Source organism: Crassostrea angulata, chromosome 3 (assembly GCF_025612915.1).
Source record: "Crassostrea angulata isolate pt1a10 chromosome 3, ASM2561291v2, whole genome shotgun sequence".
Classification (NCBI taxonomy): domain Eukaryota; kingdom Metazoa; phylum Mollusca; class Bivalvia; order Ostreida; family Ostreidae; genus Magallana; species Magallana angulata.
Window position 1 is genome coordinate 47489254 of NC_069113.1, and position 19075 is coordinate 47508328.

General features: G+C 34.3%; 2 protein-coding genes across 2 annotated transcripts; one reads left to right on the forward strand and one right to left on the reverse strand.

Moving 5' to 3' along the window:
* Window positions 1–1315: 1315 nt before the first annotated feature.
* On the reverse strand, window positions 1316–9910 carry LOC128177942 (testis-expressed protein 45-like). Its single transcript, XM_052844875.1, has 8 exons — window positions 9782–9910; window positions 8233–8794; window positions 7811–7917; window positions 7099–7330; window positions 5359–5477; window positions 2999–3200; window positions 2811–2899; window positions 1316–2554 (listed from the first exon to the last, which is right to left on the reverse strand). The coding sequence occupies exons 2-8, from the start codon at window positions 8789–8791 to the stop codon at window positions 2396–2398; spliced, it is 1467 nt and encodes a 488-aa protein (XP_052700835.1). The 5' UTR covers window positions 8792–8794; window positions 9782–9910; the 3' UTR covers window positions 1316–2395.
* A 192-nt stretch (window positions 9911–10102) lies between these two features.
* Window positions 10103–16223, forward strand: LOC128177732 (vesicle transport protein USE1-like). Its single transcript, XM_052844565.1, has 6 exons — window positions 10103–10236; window positions 12309–12361; window positions 12554–12632; window positions 14240–14363; window positions 14824–14990; window positions 15566–16223. The coding sequence occupies exons 1-6, from the start codon at window positions 10141–10143 to the stop codon at window positions 15746–15748; spliced, it is 702 nt and encodes a 233-aa protein (XP_052700525.1). The 5' UTR covers window positions 10103–10140; the 3' UTR covers window positions 15749–16223.
* Window positions 16224–19075: the final 2852 nt, after the last annotated feature.

Below are 19075 nucleotides of genomic sequence, written 5' to 3' on the forward strand. Positions count from 1 at the left end.
ACAGAACCACGAACTGATTGGGCCTTGAAAAGCTGACTTTGTGGAGTACCTGTCACCGGTGTCACACAAAAGGATGCCCCCCCCCCCCCCCCACCTCCCACAATAAAAATACAAGTCAACGACCGGGCGAGCAATATTCTCTTTAAGCATTCTGGATTTGAGTCCCAGATAATTCTATCCCCCTTTTCCTGTGATTTGTACGTTTATTAGAGCTTGCAGAAGTCTACAAGATCTTCCCCATCAACAATTTACATTGTGGCATTTTTATGTCAGGCTTAGCGTAAATATTCCACGAAACTCCCATCTCTTCTTGTTTTTCATTTTGTCGAATTGTGATTGAATTCTAACATCGACAGCACACCATCTCATAAATGTCACCCCCGCCATTTTTCAACAAAGTGACAGAAGGCACTTGACAAGTTGTAAGAATGCAGACTGTTTACTGGTTAGCTCTCCAATTAATGGGGCTTTTACACAATGATTGCCACTGTCGTTGCTTTTTTCAAGTCCTACATTTCAAAAGATGATTTGATGTATGTTTTTTTTTTGGAAGAAGCTTTGTTTGTATTTTTATATTTTCACCTGCGCAATATTCACAAGCCTTGTCATTAGAGAGAGAGAGAGAGAGAGAGAGAGAGAGAGAGAGAGAGAGAGAGCAATAATATATCTAGATTGAAACTCACATTTCTAAATTTTAGTGTAAATTAAATTTGAAACTAACTTCTTATCAAAGATATATCTAATGAATTATCAAACTACATAGGCATGCAGATATCACTAGAGATAAGTGAACGCACGCTGGGAAAGGCTTGCTTTTCTGGTCGGAGATGCAGATCCATTTTTGTTTGGGTTTCAGTCTAGCACTGTCGATTTGAATTGAACTATTGCACAATTTTATCAGTGAATTGTTTACAAATTGTTTATACGTGCTTTTAATCAGCCCGGAAGAACGCATATAAACGCATCAAACCTCAAATTGGACGATGAAATAGATATTTATATATGTCAGTCACAACGAGAATCGCTGCATAATTACAACTTGACAAATTAAATAAATGTCGGGTCTTTGTGAGGGAGCACCCCCGCTATAGCAACCCGTCTATGTCCGGGGTTGACACCTATACGACTCTCCCTTTTATACCTGGATGCAAACTGCACTTGCAATTTATCTTCTAAAATCATACGATATTTTCTTGTAATGACGTAATTTTTCTTTTAATTTTTTGAAAGGAGGGCCTTTGGCACAGATTGATTCAGTTTCACCCGGTACGTATCAAATAAGATAATTCATGCAGAGAAATAAGTCTGACATCCATTGTTTCTGTTTTCAACGAATCTTTATTTCAGGAAGTCATTAAAAGATAACACAATTGTGAATACTGAACACATTAAACATAAACAAGGGACAGCACTTTCACAGCAACAGACAACTGGATTTAAATAAAGCTACAAGCCCCATCGCCTCTCCTCTAAATACAAACAAGTTTGGACAAATTTTAAACTGTACGGGGCTCGGCACATATTGATAAAAATTATGTGTATACGATAAAAACTTCAAAAAGGACATAAAATGCAACAACAATTTATAGCATCAGTAAAACAAACGATAAAAATAAATCTCTTCAAAAATACAAATCAACAAAACAAGACATTTATTATTATGAATAAGTTAAAAAAAATTCGTAATACTGTTAGGGTTGGTATTATGCATGTAAATGCTAGTACTAATACTTTTCGACGCACTGTGTATAGTGTATATAGTTAATACTGATGCTTGCAACATACATATAAAAAAAAACTATAAGGCAAGACGCAAAACTTTAATACTAGGTTGAGCATTCAATAAATATTATTTAATATAAACTATAACCCAAGTCAGGGTATCTGTTTGCTTGCTAAATTAAATAAAAATTTGCTCATAAAAGTCATACTTGTGATTATCTAGGTTAAAAGCAATACACAACTACAAAACATGGCGGTGGTCTATAGTTATGAAAACTACCTCCATTAACACACACACTATAAAAAATTTCAAAGAACCCTTGTAAATATACTTTAATTTCCTTGAATCTTACTCTCGTTGATTTCATTTTGATAAGAATTTTATTAATATACTTTATATTCCTCAATAAACATTTATCATTTATCCTGATGGGACCCGGGTCTTATCTGAGTGTTCTTGCTATATTTAACCACATTGATAATGCACAAGTGTTAACAAAATAAATCAGGGGGGATATTAATGTTTAATTGCATTTCCCCCTATACATTAAGCACTCTAAATTCAAAGTTAAATACTTGACAGCTGACATTTGCAAGCTCTTGTGAAATTTAGTAGTAGAAGTGAAAGACTTCTAAAATTTCAAGCTTGCAAAGAGAGACAACTCTAAAATGTCTAGACAATTTTCAGTGTTCCCAGAGGAACGGAACTTTTCTGCAGCCTCTGTGAGTCGTAGACGTGTTTCTCTGACGACTTTGGGGTAAACATCACTTGATGGGTCGTGTTGTGCAGTTGAGACCCGCCCAATGGGGGCAAGATGTGGGACATCTTCAACTAGAAAAAAAAGTACACATTGTTTCAACGCACTAAAAATATCAATATTACATGAAGTAGCATTTTATTTATAGTCAAGAATTAATGCTAAACAAAAACGATAATTTTTCAAACATAGATTTGAAACAAATTTGCAAAGAATTGTTCTGTGACCTTCATATTCAACATTTTATTCATGAAGACAAGGAAATGTGGCTCTCCAAATACATGTAACAGAATCGTTAACCCTATTTAAAGATGAACATAGAAATCTTACGTTTTCCAGGGCAGGATTGTGCATGTTCATCCTGCCGATCCTGGGGTCCTTAAAATCCATGAAGGAAGAAGTGGGCTTCACCTCGTTCTCTGAAATGTCAACAAAATATATGTAAGTAAGAGAGAGAGAGAGAGAGAGAGAGAGAGAGAGAGAGAGAGAGAGAGAGAGAGAGAGAGACTCTGGCTTACTATCATAATAATCCATTGGGATGTTGGTCTCCTTGTGGAACTTGGTACGGTCGTACGTATAGGGAACGTTGGCTGGCTTGAATGTGCTATGAGTAGTGGTGTCATAGAACGTTTTCGTCAGAGGTGGCTCCTCAAATTGCACGTTACTCTTGGTTCTAAGGTTAGCTCCCGAGACAATCCGATTGTGAAGGCCCAAAGGTGGCTAAAATTACAGCAGAAATTACAAGACATGCGCTTCTATCAAACATTTGAAAAAATCGCTGAAAAAGTTATACTATTCATGTATGGTGCTTATTTCTGAAAATATTAAAAGTTACGTCTAAAAGTAAGTGTATCTACATGCATATCAAGGTGGTACATGACACATCCATGTTGTGACGTACTATCTATCGAAATAAACAATAAAATCAAGTGAAATTTGTTAAAAAGTTTCTTTCCCAAAATTGTCACCTAACAGCGTAGCACAGAGGGCCAGAAGGTTCACTACGAATATATAAGTCATAAGTTCGGATCCCGCTGGGGAATTTTAAAATTTTACTTTTCCAAAAAATTTTAAAACGTATTTTTGGTGAAATATTGTAAAATTTGAAAATTCTAAACCGGTGAAAGTACATGTATTTTAATTATAATGTACTTTAAGGTCAGACGACACGTTCCTCGAGAATATTTTTTGTATCTCCTTGTAATAAAGAGTTCCAATAAAAAATATTAATTTTATAATTACTTTAAAAATGATCAAAATTTACTTGAATTTGATTATATGTGTACATAGTCGGGTGGTTAGAACCGTGTCCGCTATATAGCGTATAGGTTCTAGATGTCGTGTGTTCAAAGTCCCGCCCCGGCTGAGATATAGTTCTAATTTAGTGAATTTCGCTGTGCTGTAAATGTATTTATTTTTATATCAGCAATTCAATTATATTTTCAAGAAGATTATATAGGAAATTGCATACTCTAGTATTTTGCAAAAATGCCTGGTAAGGTACCCTATTTTTTTGCAAGAAAGCTTGGCAAAGTAGTAGTAAACCATTAACAAATTCCTGGAAAAAATTACCTAAAATTGAGGAACGTGTCGTCTAACCTTAATCCACGCTTATATCGACAGATGTCCCATACCACCTTAAGTTTGAGATAAATAATTAGGATAATTGTGCAAGGAAAGTTGGCTGAAGTACAAAATCATGTTAGTGAAAGGAAACTCTATATAAAACCGTTCTACTTTTCAAAAAAAAAATTAAACTGTTTAAATTCTCCGGATACACATGTCGTTCAAACCTCTGAATATTGTATTTTTCATCAGGCAAAATAAACATTAAACAAATCAAAATAAAGTACGTTGAACATAAAAAATAAATAAATCTAACTAGAAAATGATAAAATTATCAAAATATACTGTTAGTAAAGGTTGTTATGACAATAAGTATATATGATAAGTTGTTAGAATAACCTAATCGGAATCGGAAGTGATCTGTTTGTGTATCACTCAACTATATGACACAGTATTAATCTGGTTTTCCGATTTCGATGAAGCTAGTCTTAAATTGTAAACGATTAATGATCTTGAAATCCCATTCACCATTATGAAATATTATAAACATTACCAATCTTTCTAGCGTTCTAAGCGGGTGAATAATATTTTCGCTACAGATAATTTCTTTCTACCAGAAGTTACATCCCTTTTGGACTCAAACCGAGACCCCAATTAATATAGATATTTCTATAATCAGTATAAATAGAGTGATCTAAAAGAGCTGTACAATATATTTCTAAAAATGGCTTACTTACGACATGATGGAATGCTGTAAAACATTTATTAATCAACACAATGTATGGTTAACAAAGCAATGAACAGGATGATAAGCAAACAGAAGTGATGGCTGAATTTTTTATGGTCACTTGGGATAGCTTTTATAAATTCATTCATAACTCTATGAACATAAATTAGTAAACTTTAAAAAATCACTACCGGTATATATTCTGTCAAATACTGATGTTTTACGATGTAGATGGATTTTTTCTTGTTCCTTCTTATTTCACAGACGATGCGTGTATGTACATGCACCAATTTTTATCACAACACATTATTATATACATGCAAAAATCGAGAAAATGCAGTTTATGTTGAGAATACGAGATAAAACTAATTTCTGACTAGAAATTCCAGCGAGGCTTTTCTGTTACGAAATAATTCGACTATTACTTAAGTATTTTCACAATTAGTATTCATATATATTGAAATGTTTTCAAATATTATTTTTATGTGGGTAATATGATGCATGATTAAAACGTCAACATTGCGATTCATTAGCTAACTTCAAACAAAGCAGACGATTTATTTTCTCTAACATTATTAAGCTTACGTTGCCATGGTAAAATCTTGATGTCGTCATGTTGACACGTTCGGCAACTCTGGATTCCTGGAGGTCCCCCTCGGGGAAATCGCTGTGGTTCCGGTGTTTCCCTGGACGGTACCTTTCAACTGTACAAAAATGCAACAAATACTTCAGTGTTAATTGGCTTTAATATTTTTTTTTTTGCAACAACGCAATAAAATGGGACTTTTTTTGTTTCAGAATTAGAGGAGTATCATATAATGTACGGTTATAGTAGTAATATCATAGACCAAAATTGGGGTTTGATCTATACGGCTTAAGGCTGTTTCAAAAATATATAATTTACTCTGAAATTCTTGTAGTCAATTGGCTAATCAAAATTGTTCAGTCTGTCCTAAATTCTTTGTTGGCCAAGGGCGACAATCCAATTCTGTCGATATTTTTCATGTCAGACAAAGACTTGTGTATCCCTTCCATTCTTTTGCCAGATCAAAAAAGTCTCTAGGCATTTTCATCTCTCAAATCTACTCCCATAACCACACAGAAAAACCTATACATTATGTACATGTATCTATCGTGGTATGGGACATCTTGAAATAAACAATAAAATTAAATCAATTGTACAGTTCAAAACTTGTTGGTACAATATTTTACCGTAAAATTCGTTTTGAAAATTCTTAAAAAGGTACAAAATTAAAAAACCCAAGCGGGTTTCGAACTCATGACTTGAAGATCTTCTTTAACCACCGCGCTGCGGTATTACATTATGGTATTGAACGAAAAAAGCCGCATTTATGTGTTAAGTTAAAAAAAAGTACATTTTTTTTAATTCTTTGTTTCGATAAAAAAAAAAAGTCACAATATGTAAATATCCCATACCTTTGTCATGTTGTAAATTTTGAATATACCGGGTGGCAGTAAATACAGTTTTTTTTAAATTTCGTATTTACTGCCACTCGGTAAATTCAAATTTACAACACGATACCTTCTTTACTTGCTGTCATTATATGGTATATAACGCAATTTAAGACCAGTGAAAAACAAGTAAAAAGCTGTCAATGGAGTACCCTATATGCAACATTTTGCCAAAAAATGACTTATATGCAACATTTTGCCAAAAAATGACTAAGTTCAAAAGCTAGTATTTTTTTCATAAATTATTGGAAATCAAAATCCTAGCAATATGCACACCTCTGATATATGTACAAGTGATCTGCAAAAGAACAACTTCTTATCTTGAGAACTGTATGAGGAGTTATCCGTACAATGAGGGTACCCTATATGCAATGTTTTGCCAAAAAATGACTAACTTCAAAAGCTGGTATTTTTTTCATAAATAATCAGAAATCAAACTCCTTGCAATATGCACACCTCTGATATATGTACAACTGATCTGCAAAAGAACAACTTCCTATCTTGAGAACTGTAGGAGGAGTTATCCGTACAATGAGGGTACCCTATATGCAATATTTTGCCAAAAAATGACTAAGTTCAAAAGCTGGTATTTTTTCGATAAATTATCGGAAATCAAAATCCTAGCAATATGCACACCTCTGATATATGTACAAGTGATCTGCAAAAGAACAACTTCCTATCTTGAAAACTGTAGGAGGAGTTATCCGTACAATGAGGGTACCCTTATGGCAGCCGCCCGCCCACCCACCCGCCCGCCCGCCATTTTCACCATTTTTATAACCGGATTTTTCCGTTGGAAAACCCGATTAAAAAAGCCTCCGAGCCTCACAAGGACAACACCGGCATACTCACACTGGGTGGACGCGGGCTGGAAGGAGACACTGGCGGTGCTCAGGTAGTCGTTGTATCTGCCGTGCCCGTCTCTCTCCTTGAAGTTGGTCCTCCCCAGGTAGGCGCTGACCGCGGACTTACAGTACGGCTTGGTCTCGCTCTTGTCGCTCAGGAAGGGGTAGGTGTCCTGCATGGTGGTGGCGTTGATGGTCACCTTATCCGGGTCTCCGACAGGAATGTTGTAGCCATAAGGCTGTTGTAAAGAAACAGCAACTTACAACAGGGTTGTTGTATATAGCGTAAGGTTGTGTAAATAGATCATTTCTTATAACAGGGATGGTAATAACCTACAACATGGATTTTGTAACCGTAAGGCTGTGTAAATACATCATAATTACTGTAGGAAGGCTGTGTAAATACTTCATATTCTACAACAGGGATAGTGTAGCCGTAAGGCTGTGTAAAGTTACACTTTTTAACGCAGGCAAGTATAAGGTGGCAATGATTGCATCAACTATTAAGTGTCTTTGGAAATAGTACTAAGTAACCAAATATCGTCTTTTAATTAATGTAGTACTCAATAAAAAAAACTTAATTTTTTAAATAAACTAATTAGAATGTTAAACTATTATTAAATGTTATTTATCATAAATTAATTGTATTGATATTTCAAATAATTGAATAGGACTGTTGTCAAGTAAGGCCCCTCTCTTAGACGGACCGGATCACTTACCGCCGGCAGGGTCTGCACGGGTTTCTCCCACTTTCCCTGGAACTGATCGCCATGGGACGTTTTAAAATTCGTCATTCGATCGTCTCCCTTCACTGTTGGCGGGCCGCCTAAAATAAAAAATTGCTTTCCGATGTTATTCTAAGTATTTCCTAAAAATTATGAAGGAAAAATTTTTCTATCAAGTGATGTCGATGAATGAAAATAATCTGCGTCATTTTGTATGCATCTTAAATATGATAACTAGGTCTACGTACATATTACATATGCTATTAATAGCGTTTAAATATTTGATAAATTCAAAAATAAACCATAAAAATTCCATCATGATTTACATGCATGACCAGTCAAACATCAAACAAATTAAAATTTAACCGTAATATACATTTTTTTTGAGAAATGCTCGAGAAGTAATATCAACTGACCTTCATGCATTGAGGGTGCCCTGTGGGTCACGTGAACTGAAGTATCGTGACCCATGAAGCGGTCACGGTAATCCGAGCAGGGTTCCAGTGCTTTATCGGGGTCACCTTGGGGGATATGGCTGACTGACGTTGAAGCCGCCGGCTCTGTCCGCTGATAAGCTGACGTCATCTTGGGTTTAAAGTATGATGTATGCATTGTCTCAAATACATTCACTTTATTAACATCAGTATCCATCTTAAAATTCGTAGATCGAAGCTTTTGATGGATGTCATCTAAAGCAACCGGCTTTGGGAGATAGCGATACTCAAAGGCATGGACAGTTTCAGAGGCTCTGTCCTTGAAGAAGGTGTCATCTCGGGTCATGACCTCAGCAAGCTTTGGTCGCTCAGATTCTTTTTCTCGGCCGTAGTGCTGGTATGGCGGATAGTCCTTCTTGAAAACGCTCTTCATAGACTCCTGTAGGACGGACATATCCTGGGCCACTTTAAAGTTGGTGGACGCGAGAAAATCCGACCCCGTGTGGGGATTCGTGAGCGGGGTCGCCACAGACTGTGACATGTTCTGAAAATCCCAAAATAATAATGTCTGAACAAAACACGATTTTTCCTTTACAACGTGGACAGAACATTTTTGTTCTGTCAGCAAATCAGCAAAGATTTTTCTTTAATTTACATACAAAAAATTGAATTAACATGGAGATGGCCCCCACTTTTATGGGACCATGTAAAAAATTGAATTGAAAATTTAATGAAATAAACAGTTGAATTGAAGTTAGAAGTATACTTGCCCCCCCCCCCCCCCCCCATTAGGATTTTGGAAAGTAACGATTTTTTTGGCTTGTCAAGATTTTTTGGATGAGTCTGCCCCCCCCCCCCCCCACACACACACTTTCAAATACGATGCTACGTGCCTGTATGTGGTAATGATAACTTAGATTACGAAACTAATGCTAGAGATCTCACTGCTGTCCATAAATTTATGACCAATTCTCGCGGGTTAACATAATACTGTGTTTTCCTATTATTTTTTTTTACCTTTATTGTTTATAGTTGATAGAATGTTCTATCGTGAAAATGACAGGAGTCCTACGGACCTGACCGTAGCCTGGTCTCAGTAAGATTATTCGTTCTAGTTTTATAGATATATCATGTTTCATTAGATGAAAACCTAGTAAGTTGCCAGTACTTGTTTTCAAACCCACTGTAGATTATACTTACATTGTACAATAAAATATGCATGGCAAAAATTTTGGATTTAGAGGGAAGAATTTAAAAAACCTTGCAATATTTTGCCATGGAAGCATAAGAAATTCTATATCTAAAATTTAGAGCTTTTAAAATTGGTCTAGAAGTGTGACTCTTGAAATTTAAAAATGTTAGTTTTCGATGAAATATGTAGTTAAAAGGAAAAAAACGGCATACTTTTTAGTACCTGAGTGCGTACATGTATGTTTACAAAATCGGGTAACAATCACATCACTTTTTCAATCGTAATTGCGTTCATTTTACTTTGAAAGACATATAAATTTTTATTTTATTTTTCATTTACCTTTTTGATAAATCAGTATAAATCAAGCAATCATAATCTTTTCATTTCAGTAGAGGAACCAAGGCAAGTGGGGATTTTTGTGTATAATTTCCATAGCTACATGCTACTTCCGGTACGCAGTTTTTAGATAGGGTCTTCAAGGTTTGTCTATTTATTTTTTCTCAAATAAATTTTATCTCTTGGCTTGCAACATAGATGTCATTAATGAAATCCAATATTAAAAAATTTATTCACCAAACATGAAAACATTAAATAAAAAATCAATACGATTCAAGGATCTTTTGTATTCAACGTACAAATTGTCTACATCCATTAGCTCTTCTGTATTGAAAACCATTAAAATCGCCTTTTTTGCCAACATGGCGTCAAGAACTGAATTGAGTTTTAAAAAAATGTTAAGTAGGTGTGAAACCATGGCCAAAGACAGGAATTCTGGAGAATGGAGGTTTGAAAAGGTGGATTGTGTTTTTGAAACGATATGTTTTGTATAGATATGGTATATTTTAACGGAATCCACGAATTATGAAATAATTCCACCATATGTTTTTTTTGTTTCACTTAGCAGGGGCCTGCGTTTAAGGTCCATTTGTATATACCATGTTATACACAAGATCTTTTTACAAAACAATTATTCTTTTTACGATTTATAAGTAATATGTTAACGGTGTTAACGTTGGACCGAGCGCAGATTTAACACAATGCAGTTTGATTTTTGTCAGGTTGGGACCAATCTCCCAAATGGGATATAATAGCCCGTTTGGGATAGAATAGCCCAAATGGGATATAAATTTAAAGTGCAAAAAATAAAAATGTTTGATTTTGAACATTTTGATATAAATCCGCATTAGAATAGATGAAATACAACAACTTTTGGTAAACAACTTTTTTTGCGGCTGTACTATTACAGAGATTGATCCCTCAGTATATTCAAAACTTCTTGGGGATCAATCTTACAAACTATAGACATATAGAAAAACTTCTTAACCAAAAGTTGTTGCATTTGATTCACATTATTGCGGATTTATATTAACATTTGTGCTATTATACCCCAAAGAGGCTATTATATCCCATTTGGGAGTTTTGTTCTAACCTGTTTGTAGAACAAAATTTATTTGAAAAGCACACAGTACGATCCACCTGGTTGCCTACTCAAATCATTAGCCAAAGTTTAACTAAAAGTCGGATGCTCAGTCTACATTATGACGTCATGTTTCATGCATAAAACGTACAGGTTTTGTCTTCGGAAATAGTCGAAGAGAGTAACGTTATTCTGAACTTTTTTTATTTCTTCTTTCATTGTTTATCAATTTAATTCATATAAATGCCGTGGTAATAAAATTGAATACTTTATCCAGTATCTAAAAGATCAGTTCCTTGATGTTAATGTTTTTATTTTCCATCTGATAATTTGATAAGACATACATAGAACTAGTTTTGTTTCTTGATTGAAGCACTTTTGAAACTTTTCTGGTGTCCTCTTTTATTTCTGTTAATTCAAATCACCTTCTATTGAAACACTGGAACATTTTAATTTAATCGAGTTTAGGGGCAATAAACATCGAAGTAGCAGTCAATCAATGATCAAACTAACTTTTTAAAAACAAAATGGCAGCCAATATGGCGGCGAAAAGGCTGGAAGAAACTTTTTTGGCCTTAGTACCCCTGATTCAACTTTCATTTTTCACAGATTTTCTTATATATATGTGTTACCATTAATCCTCGCTTCGCTGCGCTCGGTATAAGACAGGTGAAATACAAGTTTGAAGAATGAACTACACAGACCCAATGATTCAAGAACCCTAATTAATTTCTGGTCATACTACACTCTGTCCAAAGATATCCTCGATTCACATTTTGCCTAATTACTTGATATTTATAAATACCTCAGGGGTTAAAAGATGTTCATTTAAAGCATGAAAAAATTCCAAGATTTCTGCATTGAAACACCCTCTTTAGTTTATTAGGTTTCAATATATGGCTAAAAAGTATTATGTCTGTGGGGATTTTGTATTGAGGCAGACCCGGATGATAACGTTGAAAAATTGTGCGGCATATTCTGAGTGACTTCCAAATAGAGAAAAGATGTAAACACTCCCCATTATAAATCTCCGAAAGAAATCTGTTTTCATTCTTGTGAATTTTTCTTAGAGAAAAATGATAATGCGTCAATGAAAATATCTTGGAAATTTTCCCTTTCATCGATTTCAATTGCACTTCTTTCACAGATATGTGAATTTTTATTAAAAATCGACCAAATGTGCTGCACAAATATATTGGGACAGGGAAATTTTGACTTGCTGAGATTTGGTCGAAACGTCACAAAATACAAAGTGATATCAGAAAAGAATGAATTTCTCAGAGCCAGCTGGTGTCAATCTTAAACCCACCTGAATTATTTGAATTCTATTTCATTGACTGCGAACAGGCTGATACTTTGCTGAATTCAGCTCTAAAAACTTATAGTCAGCGTGCTGGCGGTCAATTATCAGCTATGATTAATGCATTTGACCTTGGTTTTACATTTTAGTATGTTGACACACTGCAAGAATTACTCAGTGAAATGAGGAGGTCTCGAGTCAGGTATACTGCTTTTGATATTGATACCTGTCACTTACAAGTACAACTGTAACTTTTGCTGTTATTGTTACTAAAATGCTCTCATAACCAGTAGGGTGTATAAATGTAAGCAATGGACATCTCTAAATATTAACATACATATTGCTTTATTACAGAAGCGTTTTTCTAATTTTGTACCGGTAATATTTTATTTAGCCGCCCTCCTCAGGAAAGTTTGGATGAGTACAGTGAAAAAGTCCAATACCTGAAGGAGTTAGTGGATTCTGAGAGAGAGGTAAGACTTACAAATCACTATAGAAACATGTACCCAGTAAGATGAATAAGAGTACCTACTGTACAATGATAATTTTCTGTCAGCCGAAACTTAATTCTGAATTTTATAGGTAAACTTTTAAATTAAGCAAGCAATTTTAACTACATATACCAATGCTCTTTCAAATGTCTAAACCCTAAGTTTGTAAGTCTATACCAGATAATTCCTTCATTCCCGTTAGATAAGGAGATCTTTGATTGATTCAATGATTTACAAGTAATATTGGATTGACTTTAATTTCATACATGTACACCATTGACAATTACATTAACCCTGAACAAACTTTTTTTCTATAGAACTTATTTTGGTTACAAAAAAGACAGCCAAAGTTGGGTCATATTGTCCATGAGGATATAAAATCTCATAAGTACATAACAATTTTTTTTAAGTTTATAAATAAACAGGGCCCGCTCTGCAACGCCCTATAGTAATCAGTCTGTCATTCCATCTGTCCATTCTTCTGTCCTTCTGTTCATCCGGAGTATATCTTCTCTCCCCTTGCCCCTTGGCCCAATTGAGATCATACTTCACCAACGAAGTGCCTCTGGGTAAAGGGTATGCAGTGACCTTGAACCATGTTGCTAGGTTTAAGGTTAAGGTCATAGCAGCATTATATATAAAATCCTTGTCCAGGGCATATCTTCTCTCCCCTTGGTCGAATCTGGCTCATACTTTACTCACAGAGTGTTTAGATTAAAGAATACGCAGTGACCGTGAATGAAGTTTGTAAGTCAAGGATCAAGGTCATATTTGACCATGCAAAAATCAATTTTTCTTAGCATATTTTTTTTACTGAGCCCTATTTGGCTCATACTTTACATAAACAGAGCTTTTGAGTAAATGGTGTGTTGTGACCTTAAACCAATTTTCAAGGTCAAATGTGAAGGTCATAGCAGAGTTGTATGAAAACCCCTTGTCTGGAGCATATCTTTTCTCCCATTGCTCTAATCTGTCTCATATTTCACCCACATGGTGCATTTGATCAAAGGCTGTGCAGTAACCTTGAATGAGGTTTGTAGGTCAAGTGTCATATTGGAACACACAAAAATTGTTTGTTTGTTTTTTCAGAGCATTTATATACTTTTCAATTAGCCCTGTTTTGTTAACACTTTACTTAAACAGAGCTTTCTGGTTATTGGCATGCAGTGACCTTGAACCAGGTTTATATGAAGGTCATAGCAGATATCTTTATAATCAGTTTAAGACCATAGATCATTTCCCATTTGCTTAATCTTGCTCGGATTAAAAAAAAAATCCTGTACGTAAAGGGTAAGAGATTGGATTAGAAGTTCAATGCCAGCTGAAAATTTTTGAAGTTAAAGGTCAAGGTCAAAGTAAAATTTTCTGAAATTCTTTTCATCCTATTGTCCATTATTTAAGCGGGGCCCTTTGAGCTTGTCACCATCTCAATGTTGTCTAGTTTATAATCAAGTGAGTATTCTTCATTTTGGAATTTGTTTTTATACCTTGGGTGCATGTGCACATATCATCTCAAAATTGAGTGCAATATCTAATTATGTTACACAAATACAGTACCGGTAGTAACTTAAATGATTTTTTTTTACAAGTCTTCATCCTTGAACCGAAAACCATTAGAAGACAGATTGAGTAACTCCAAATTTTCCCAAGTGCAAGAGCAGGCTCGCAGTTATCAAAATGAACGCTATGAACTCTTAGGACCAAAAAATTCAGGTACTAGAGAAACTTGAAAAGAAAATATATTTGCAAGCATTTTTAACTTGTCAACATGGCACACTGAAATGTGCTGTTTCTGAAGGATGAAATTGATAAGTTCATTTCATGATGAGTATTGAATATTAAAGAAATTTTAGCGGTTTGCTAAAAGAAGATTAATTTAATTAAGTTTTTGGTAATTTGAAACACCAGTTCATGTACTTCTTCTTTAAAGGCCTTAAAATCATGAAGGTAAACTGGGGTATCAGTATCATGATATTAAGATTAATGTACTGGCATGTACAAATGTTTATAATCTCTGTTTTACTTTATAAAATTCTTCATATTTCTGATAATTTAAAGTGACATTTATTATTAAAATGTAAAGCAGCAATGATATTTTTACAAATAGGGTTTGATCATCTATAAAATGATTACCTGGTACTTGATTTTTTATGTCGAATGGATGATTTTTCAGATTCTGAGTTAAGACACCGAAAACAAGCAGATGGTGAAGATGCAGAGACAATCATAAGACATCAAAGGGGGATGCATGAAAAACTGACAGAGGAAATGTTGAATTTGACTCGTAGTCTTAAACAGAGTGTGAGGGATTCTGGGAGAATAGTTCAGGAAGACAATAAGGTATTCATTGGTGCATGGGATGTCCAGAAAAGAGGCAGAGCTTATTGCTGTTTGTTCTGTCATTCAAATGACATAGTATAAATTTTTTTCTATTAAGTTTTTGTTTCTAATGATGTCAAAATGACATGCTCTGTTTTGACATTGTCATTTGACAAACAATTTACATTATTTTGGATTTGGATGAAGAAAAAATAAAATAAATGTACCTACTGTAAAATTGGTTATTTACACTGGTGGTTAAGTATGCGTTTTCTATGGTCAAACAATACGTGTACGTGTGGGCATTAAATACACATAGGCGTAATATACTACTCTAAAATGTTGAGTTTTTTACCATATGCATAGGGTTGTTTTACTCGGTTTTAAGCCTACCTCATAACTAGTGTAAATTTCCCCCATGCGTAAATAACCACTTTTACAGTATTATGAAATCAAAACTAAAAAAATTGCACCTACAGAAAGAAGCAGTTTTTTGGTGGCTTTAGAAAACTAGTTTATAGTTGGATAATTGCAAATATTAAATACATTTATTTCATTAAAAAATATGTTGCTTAATGAAATTTTACAATTTTTAGACTTTAGACACAAGCATGAAATTGGCAGATTCAAATACAAAGAAACTCAAAGTGGAAAGCGATCGCCTTGAGCAGCATACCAAGACTTGCTCATGGTGGATCTGGATCATGCTGGTGCTCGTCACTCTCACATTCCTCTTCATGATTGTATTCATGCGCTTATTTGGCAAGAAAGCATCTTGATGATCCCGACCTTTAATCGTGGACTATGTGCAATTGTGATACATTTTATGTTTGAGCTGGTGCTTGATGGTAGTTTTTAAACATTACATTGAATTAACTGTCATGATTTTTGTTCAGTTGACATCTGTGATAAACCTGTGAACATTCTGTGAAAAGATGTTATATTTTATTTAGGGAAATTGTTTGTATTTATTGACCAAGCTTAAAGCTTTGCATGTACCAATAACCCATCTGAGTTTTATGTTATTTTTAAATCATAAATCATGCGCAGAGTTTAAAATGATAAATATGCCAGACCTGTACTTAGTACAATAATTGTTATTAATTATTTCTATTTTCCAACCCAATGTTTATCTAATGATTGTCAGTGTTTTCTACTGGTGTGTTATTTTTAGGCTGAGATAATTACAATTATTGTACATGACCTTTGTGTTAAACATAATACAATACTGATATGATTTACAATTTATTGTTATTTTTTATGAAATGGTGACGGAAGGGGAAAGTTCAAATACCTTTATCAGGAAGAGGAAAGAATAAGGAGTCACATAATTTAAAAATTATACTCTGTCCCTATGTTTTTGCTTCCACCACTTTTTGCTTGATATTTCGATAATCATAAATACCTTTGAGTTCAAACTACGTTTATCAACTAAAATGAAAAATGTCCAGATTATCTGTTTTGAAACGCCCCCTCTACTGCTTCAGGTTTCAATACACATCCTAAAATTAAAAGTCTACGGGGATTGTTTTTGTTTCTGAGAACTTTTATGAGTGAAAAATGATAATTTGTCAATGAAGATATCTTGGATATTTTCCCTTTAATCGATTTCAACAGCATTTCTTTCACAGGTATGTGTATTTTCATAAAAAATAATCAAAAAGTAATGGAAGCAATAACTTGGGACAGACTATAAGTGATTTTGTGTAGAATTTATGTTCTTTTGTATGTTTGGTGTTTTGTTGGATTTGTGATGTTGTTTGGTTTTTGTGAATTTTTGTTGGATTTGTTGGCTTTGTGACGATGCAGATTTGTGATGTGTTGGATTTGTGAAATTGTTTTGGATTTGTAATTTTTGTGAAGTGTCAGATTTGTGATGTGTTGGGTTTGTTATGTTGTTTTGGATTTGTGATGGTTTTTTGAGGGGGATTTGTATTTTTTGTGATGTGTTGGATTTGTGATGTGTCAAAAAGAATATGAAACATTGGCTAGCCTGGTCTAATCTGTGTTCCATGATGATACAGTAGCTGCTGACAACCAACAAAACAGCTGTTGTATAAATAAATTAAGGCAATAGCATAGGTTGTTCAAATATCATGATGAAGGATTGACAGTGGCCAAATACCACTGTAAAAGGTTTAGAAAGACTGGTGTCCAATTACATCCAAGGAATCATGTAATCAGTATTTAACAGACTAATGTTAAGTAAAAATATTTGCATTTCAACCAAAAGTGATAATAATATGAAATTTTAACATTAACTGTAAAACTAAGTACATGTTACAATTTCTATTCATGTTTATTTCGTCGGGTAAAAAGGTTGGACGGCTTATAAATTTGCTGTAAGAAATAATCGTGTTTGGAAAACAAAATGAAAACAATGTGTCGGATATATATTTTTTTTTTACATTTTATGACAAAGTTAATATTACACGTTGTGTTTAGATTGTTACAAATTTAGAAAATAGAGAATAGATTAAAACCACAGGCACCTGATGTTTTATATTTTTTCTTCTGAGAAAAATATATTACCTTGGGTGCCTGTGGTTGGAACTACGCCATATTCAGAATGAACATTAGTTAAAACAGTTTTTTTTCTGTAGACTAGTTATAACCCTGGGTTGATACACTAGACTATTGATGAGGCGATCGTGTGACAGTCCTGGATAATCATTAAGTTGGTTGGGAGTATCGTTTTCTGGGGAATATTACACCTTGATGGCAAACAAGAAATCTGGAAACGTTTATGAAATATCAATTTTATGAAAATAATGTATCGTAAGAACCTATTTAATATGTGTATATAAAATCATACCAAAATCAATAAATCAAAAATTATTTTTAGGTCCAAACCTGCGTTAGAAAGATGATAGGCAAATGTATTGAGTAACAATTGTATAGATGATTTTTAGGGATGAGGTCTATGCTCTTCCAGATCCATAGCAGACAACCAACTGATTAATCAAGTTGAAATCAAACGGGAATTAAGAATCTGATTGCATCCACCCCAAAAACATGAAAACCATTGTGTAATCTGAAGAGAGAATTATACTAAAATATGAACGACTTTGATTATCTAGAATAACCATTGTTTTTCCCCTCCACGTTTCTATTGTATGCAGTGTACGTATTACCATCACCCCCCCCCCCCCCCCCCCACCCACCCACCCAACACAACTTCGAGCTACATACGAACGTGAATAGTGAACAAATTCGATTTGTCACTGTAGCGTACTTTTTTTTTAAATTTCATTACAGTATTTAATTGCGAGTGAGAAAATGAGTGGGTAAATAACTAATTAATGGATATCCAAAGTGGACACCCTTTTTGACCGGAGTTTAAATCTAATTTTCTAGCTGTCATTTTTATGCTCAACCGTTAATTTGTTTTAATTTTTAAAAATTTCTTATGCCATCCTTCTTTTTATTTTCCTGTTTTAACTATAAACTGCACGGACTTCTTTCTCTTGGAAGCATCGTGGATCAACAGTACTTGCACATAGCAGATCGATAACTGGTATTTCCTTGATCACACCAAAGCATTACAGAACAAACGCCAGGAAATAATTTGATATCTTACTCAATCATGTGAAAAATAATACTTTCTTTATATTGAACACATTTTATTCAATCAGACAGCGGAAACCGGCTATGCACGGGACTCCGTGTACTTGTTTGCACGCAGTCAGTGCCCGTTACAAGTACGTAGCAGGGAGGAGGGAGTGGGGCAAGGTGGGGCTACCCCAACAACTTAACAAGCAAAATAAAAACTTGCTTCGTCAAATGAATCTTCAAACACCGTTTATTGTGGGGACTGAGTCAGTCATGGATGTGTCATATCTTTAAAAAAAGTGATCTATATGTTACGATTACCTAAAATATTAAGTTGTCCATAGAAAAAAAAAGGGGGGGGGGGGGGGGTTCGTGTGAAAAAAATAATGCTCAAAAATAGATCTGTATATTATTAGATTCCACTCAATCAGCGGGAAGTTAAAAGCGCTGTTCAAATTAAATTGTCACCAGTAATCGGATTAAATGTACTATCGAGTGGCAATTACGTATAGTAGTCCCAGTACATTCATATTTTGTTATATGTTAATATGACA

Excerpts from the sequence above, each read along its gene's own strand:
- LOC128177942 (XM_052844875.1), bottom strand. The coding sequence starts at position 8,791 with ATGTCACAGTCTGTGGCGACCCCGCTCACGAATCCCCACACGGGGTCG. Across the intron at positions 5,478-7,098 it reads CCAGCCCGCGTCCACCCAGT|TTGAAAGGTACCGTCCAGGG; the intron begins GTGAGTATGCCG and ends ATTTTTGTACAG. Across the intron at positions 3,201-5,358 it reads CAAGATTTTACCATGGCAAC|CCACCTTTGGGCCTTCACAA; the intron begins GTAAGCTTAATA and ends CTGTAATTTTAG.
- LOC128177732 (XM_052844565.1), top strand. The coding sequence starts at position 10,141 with ATGGCGTCAAGAACTGAATTGAGTTTTAAAAAAATGTTAAGTAGGTGT. Across the intron at positions 12,362-12,553 it reads ATGAGGAGGTCTCGAGTCAG|CCGCCCTCCTCAGGAAAGTT; the intron begins GTATACTGCTTT and ends TATTTTATTTAG. Across the intron at positions 14,364-14,823 it reads CTTAGGACCAAAAAATTCAG|ATTCTGAGTTAAGACACCGA; the intron begins GTACTAGAGAAA and ends ATGATTTTTCAG.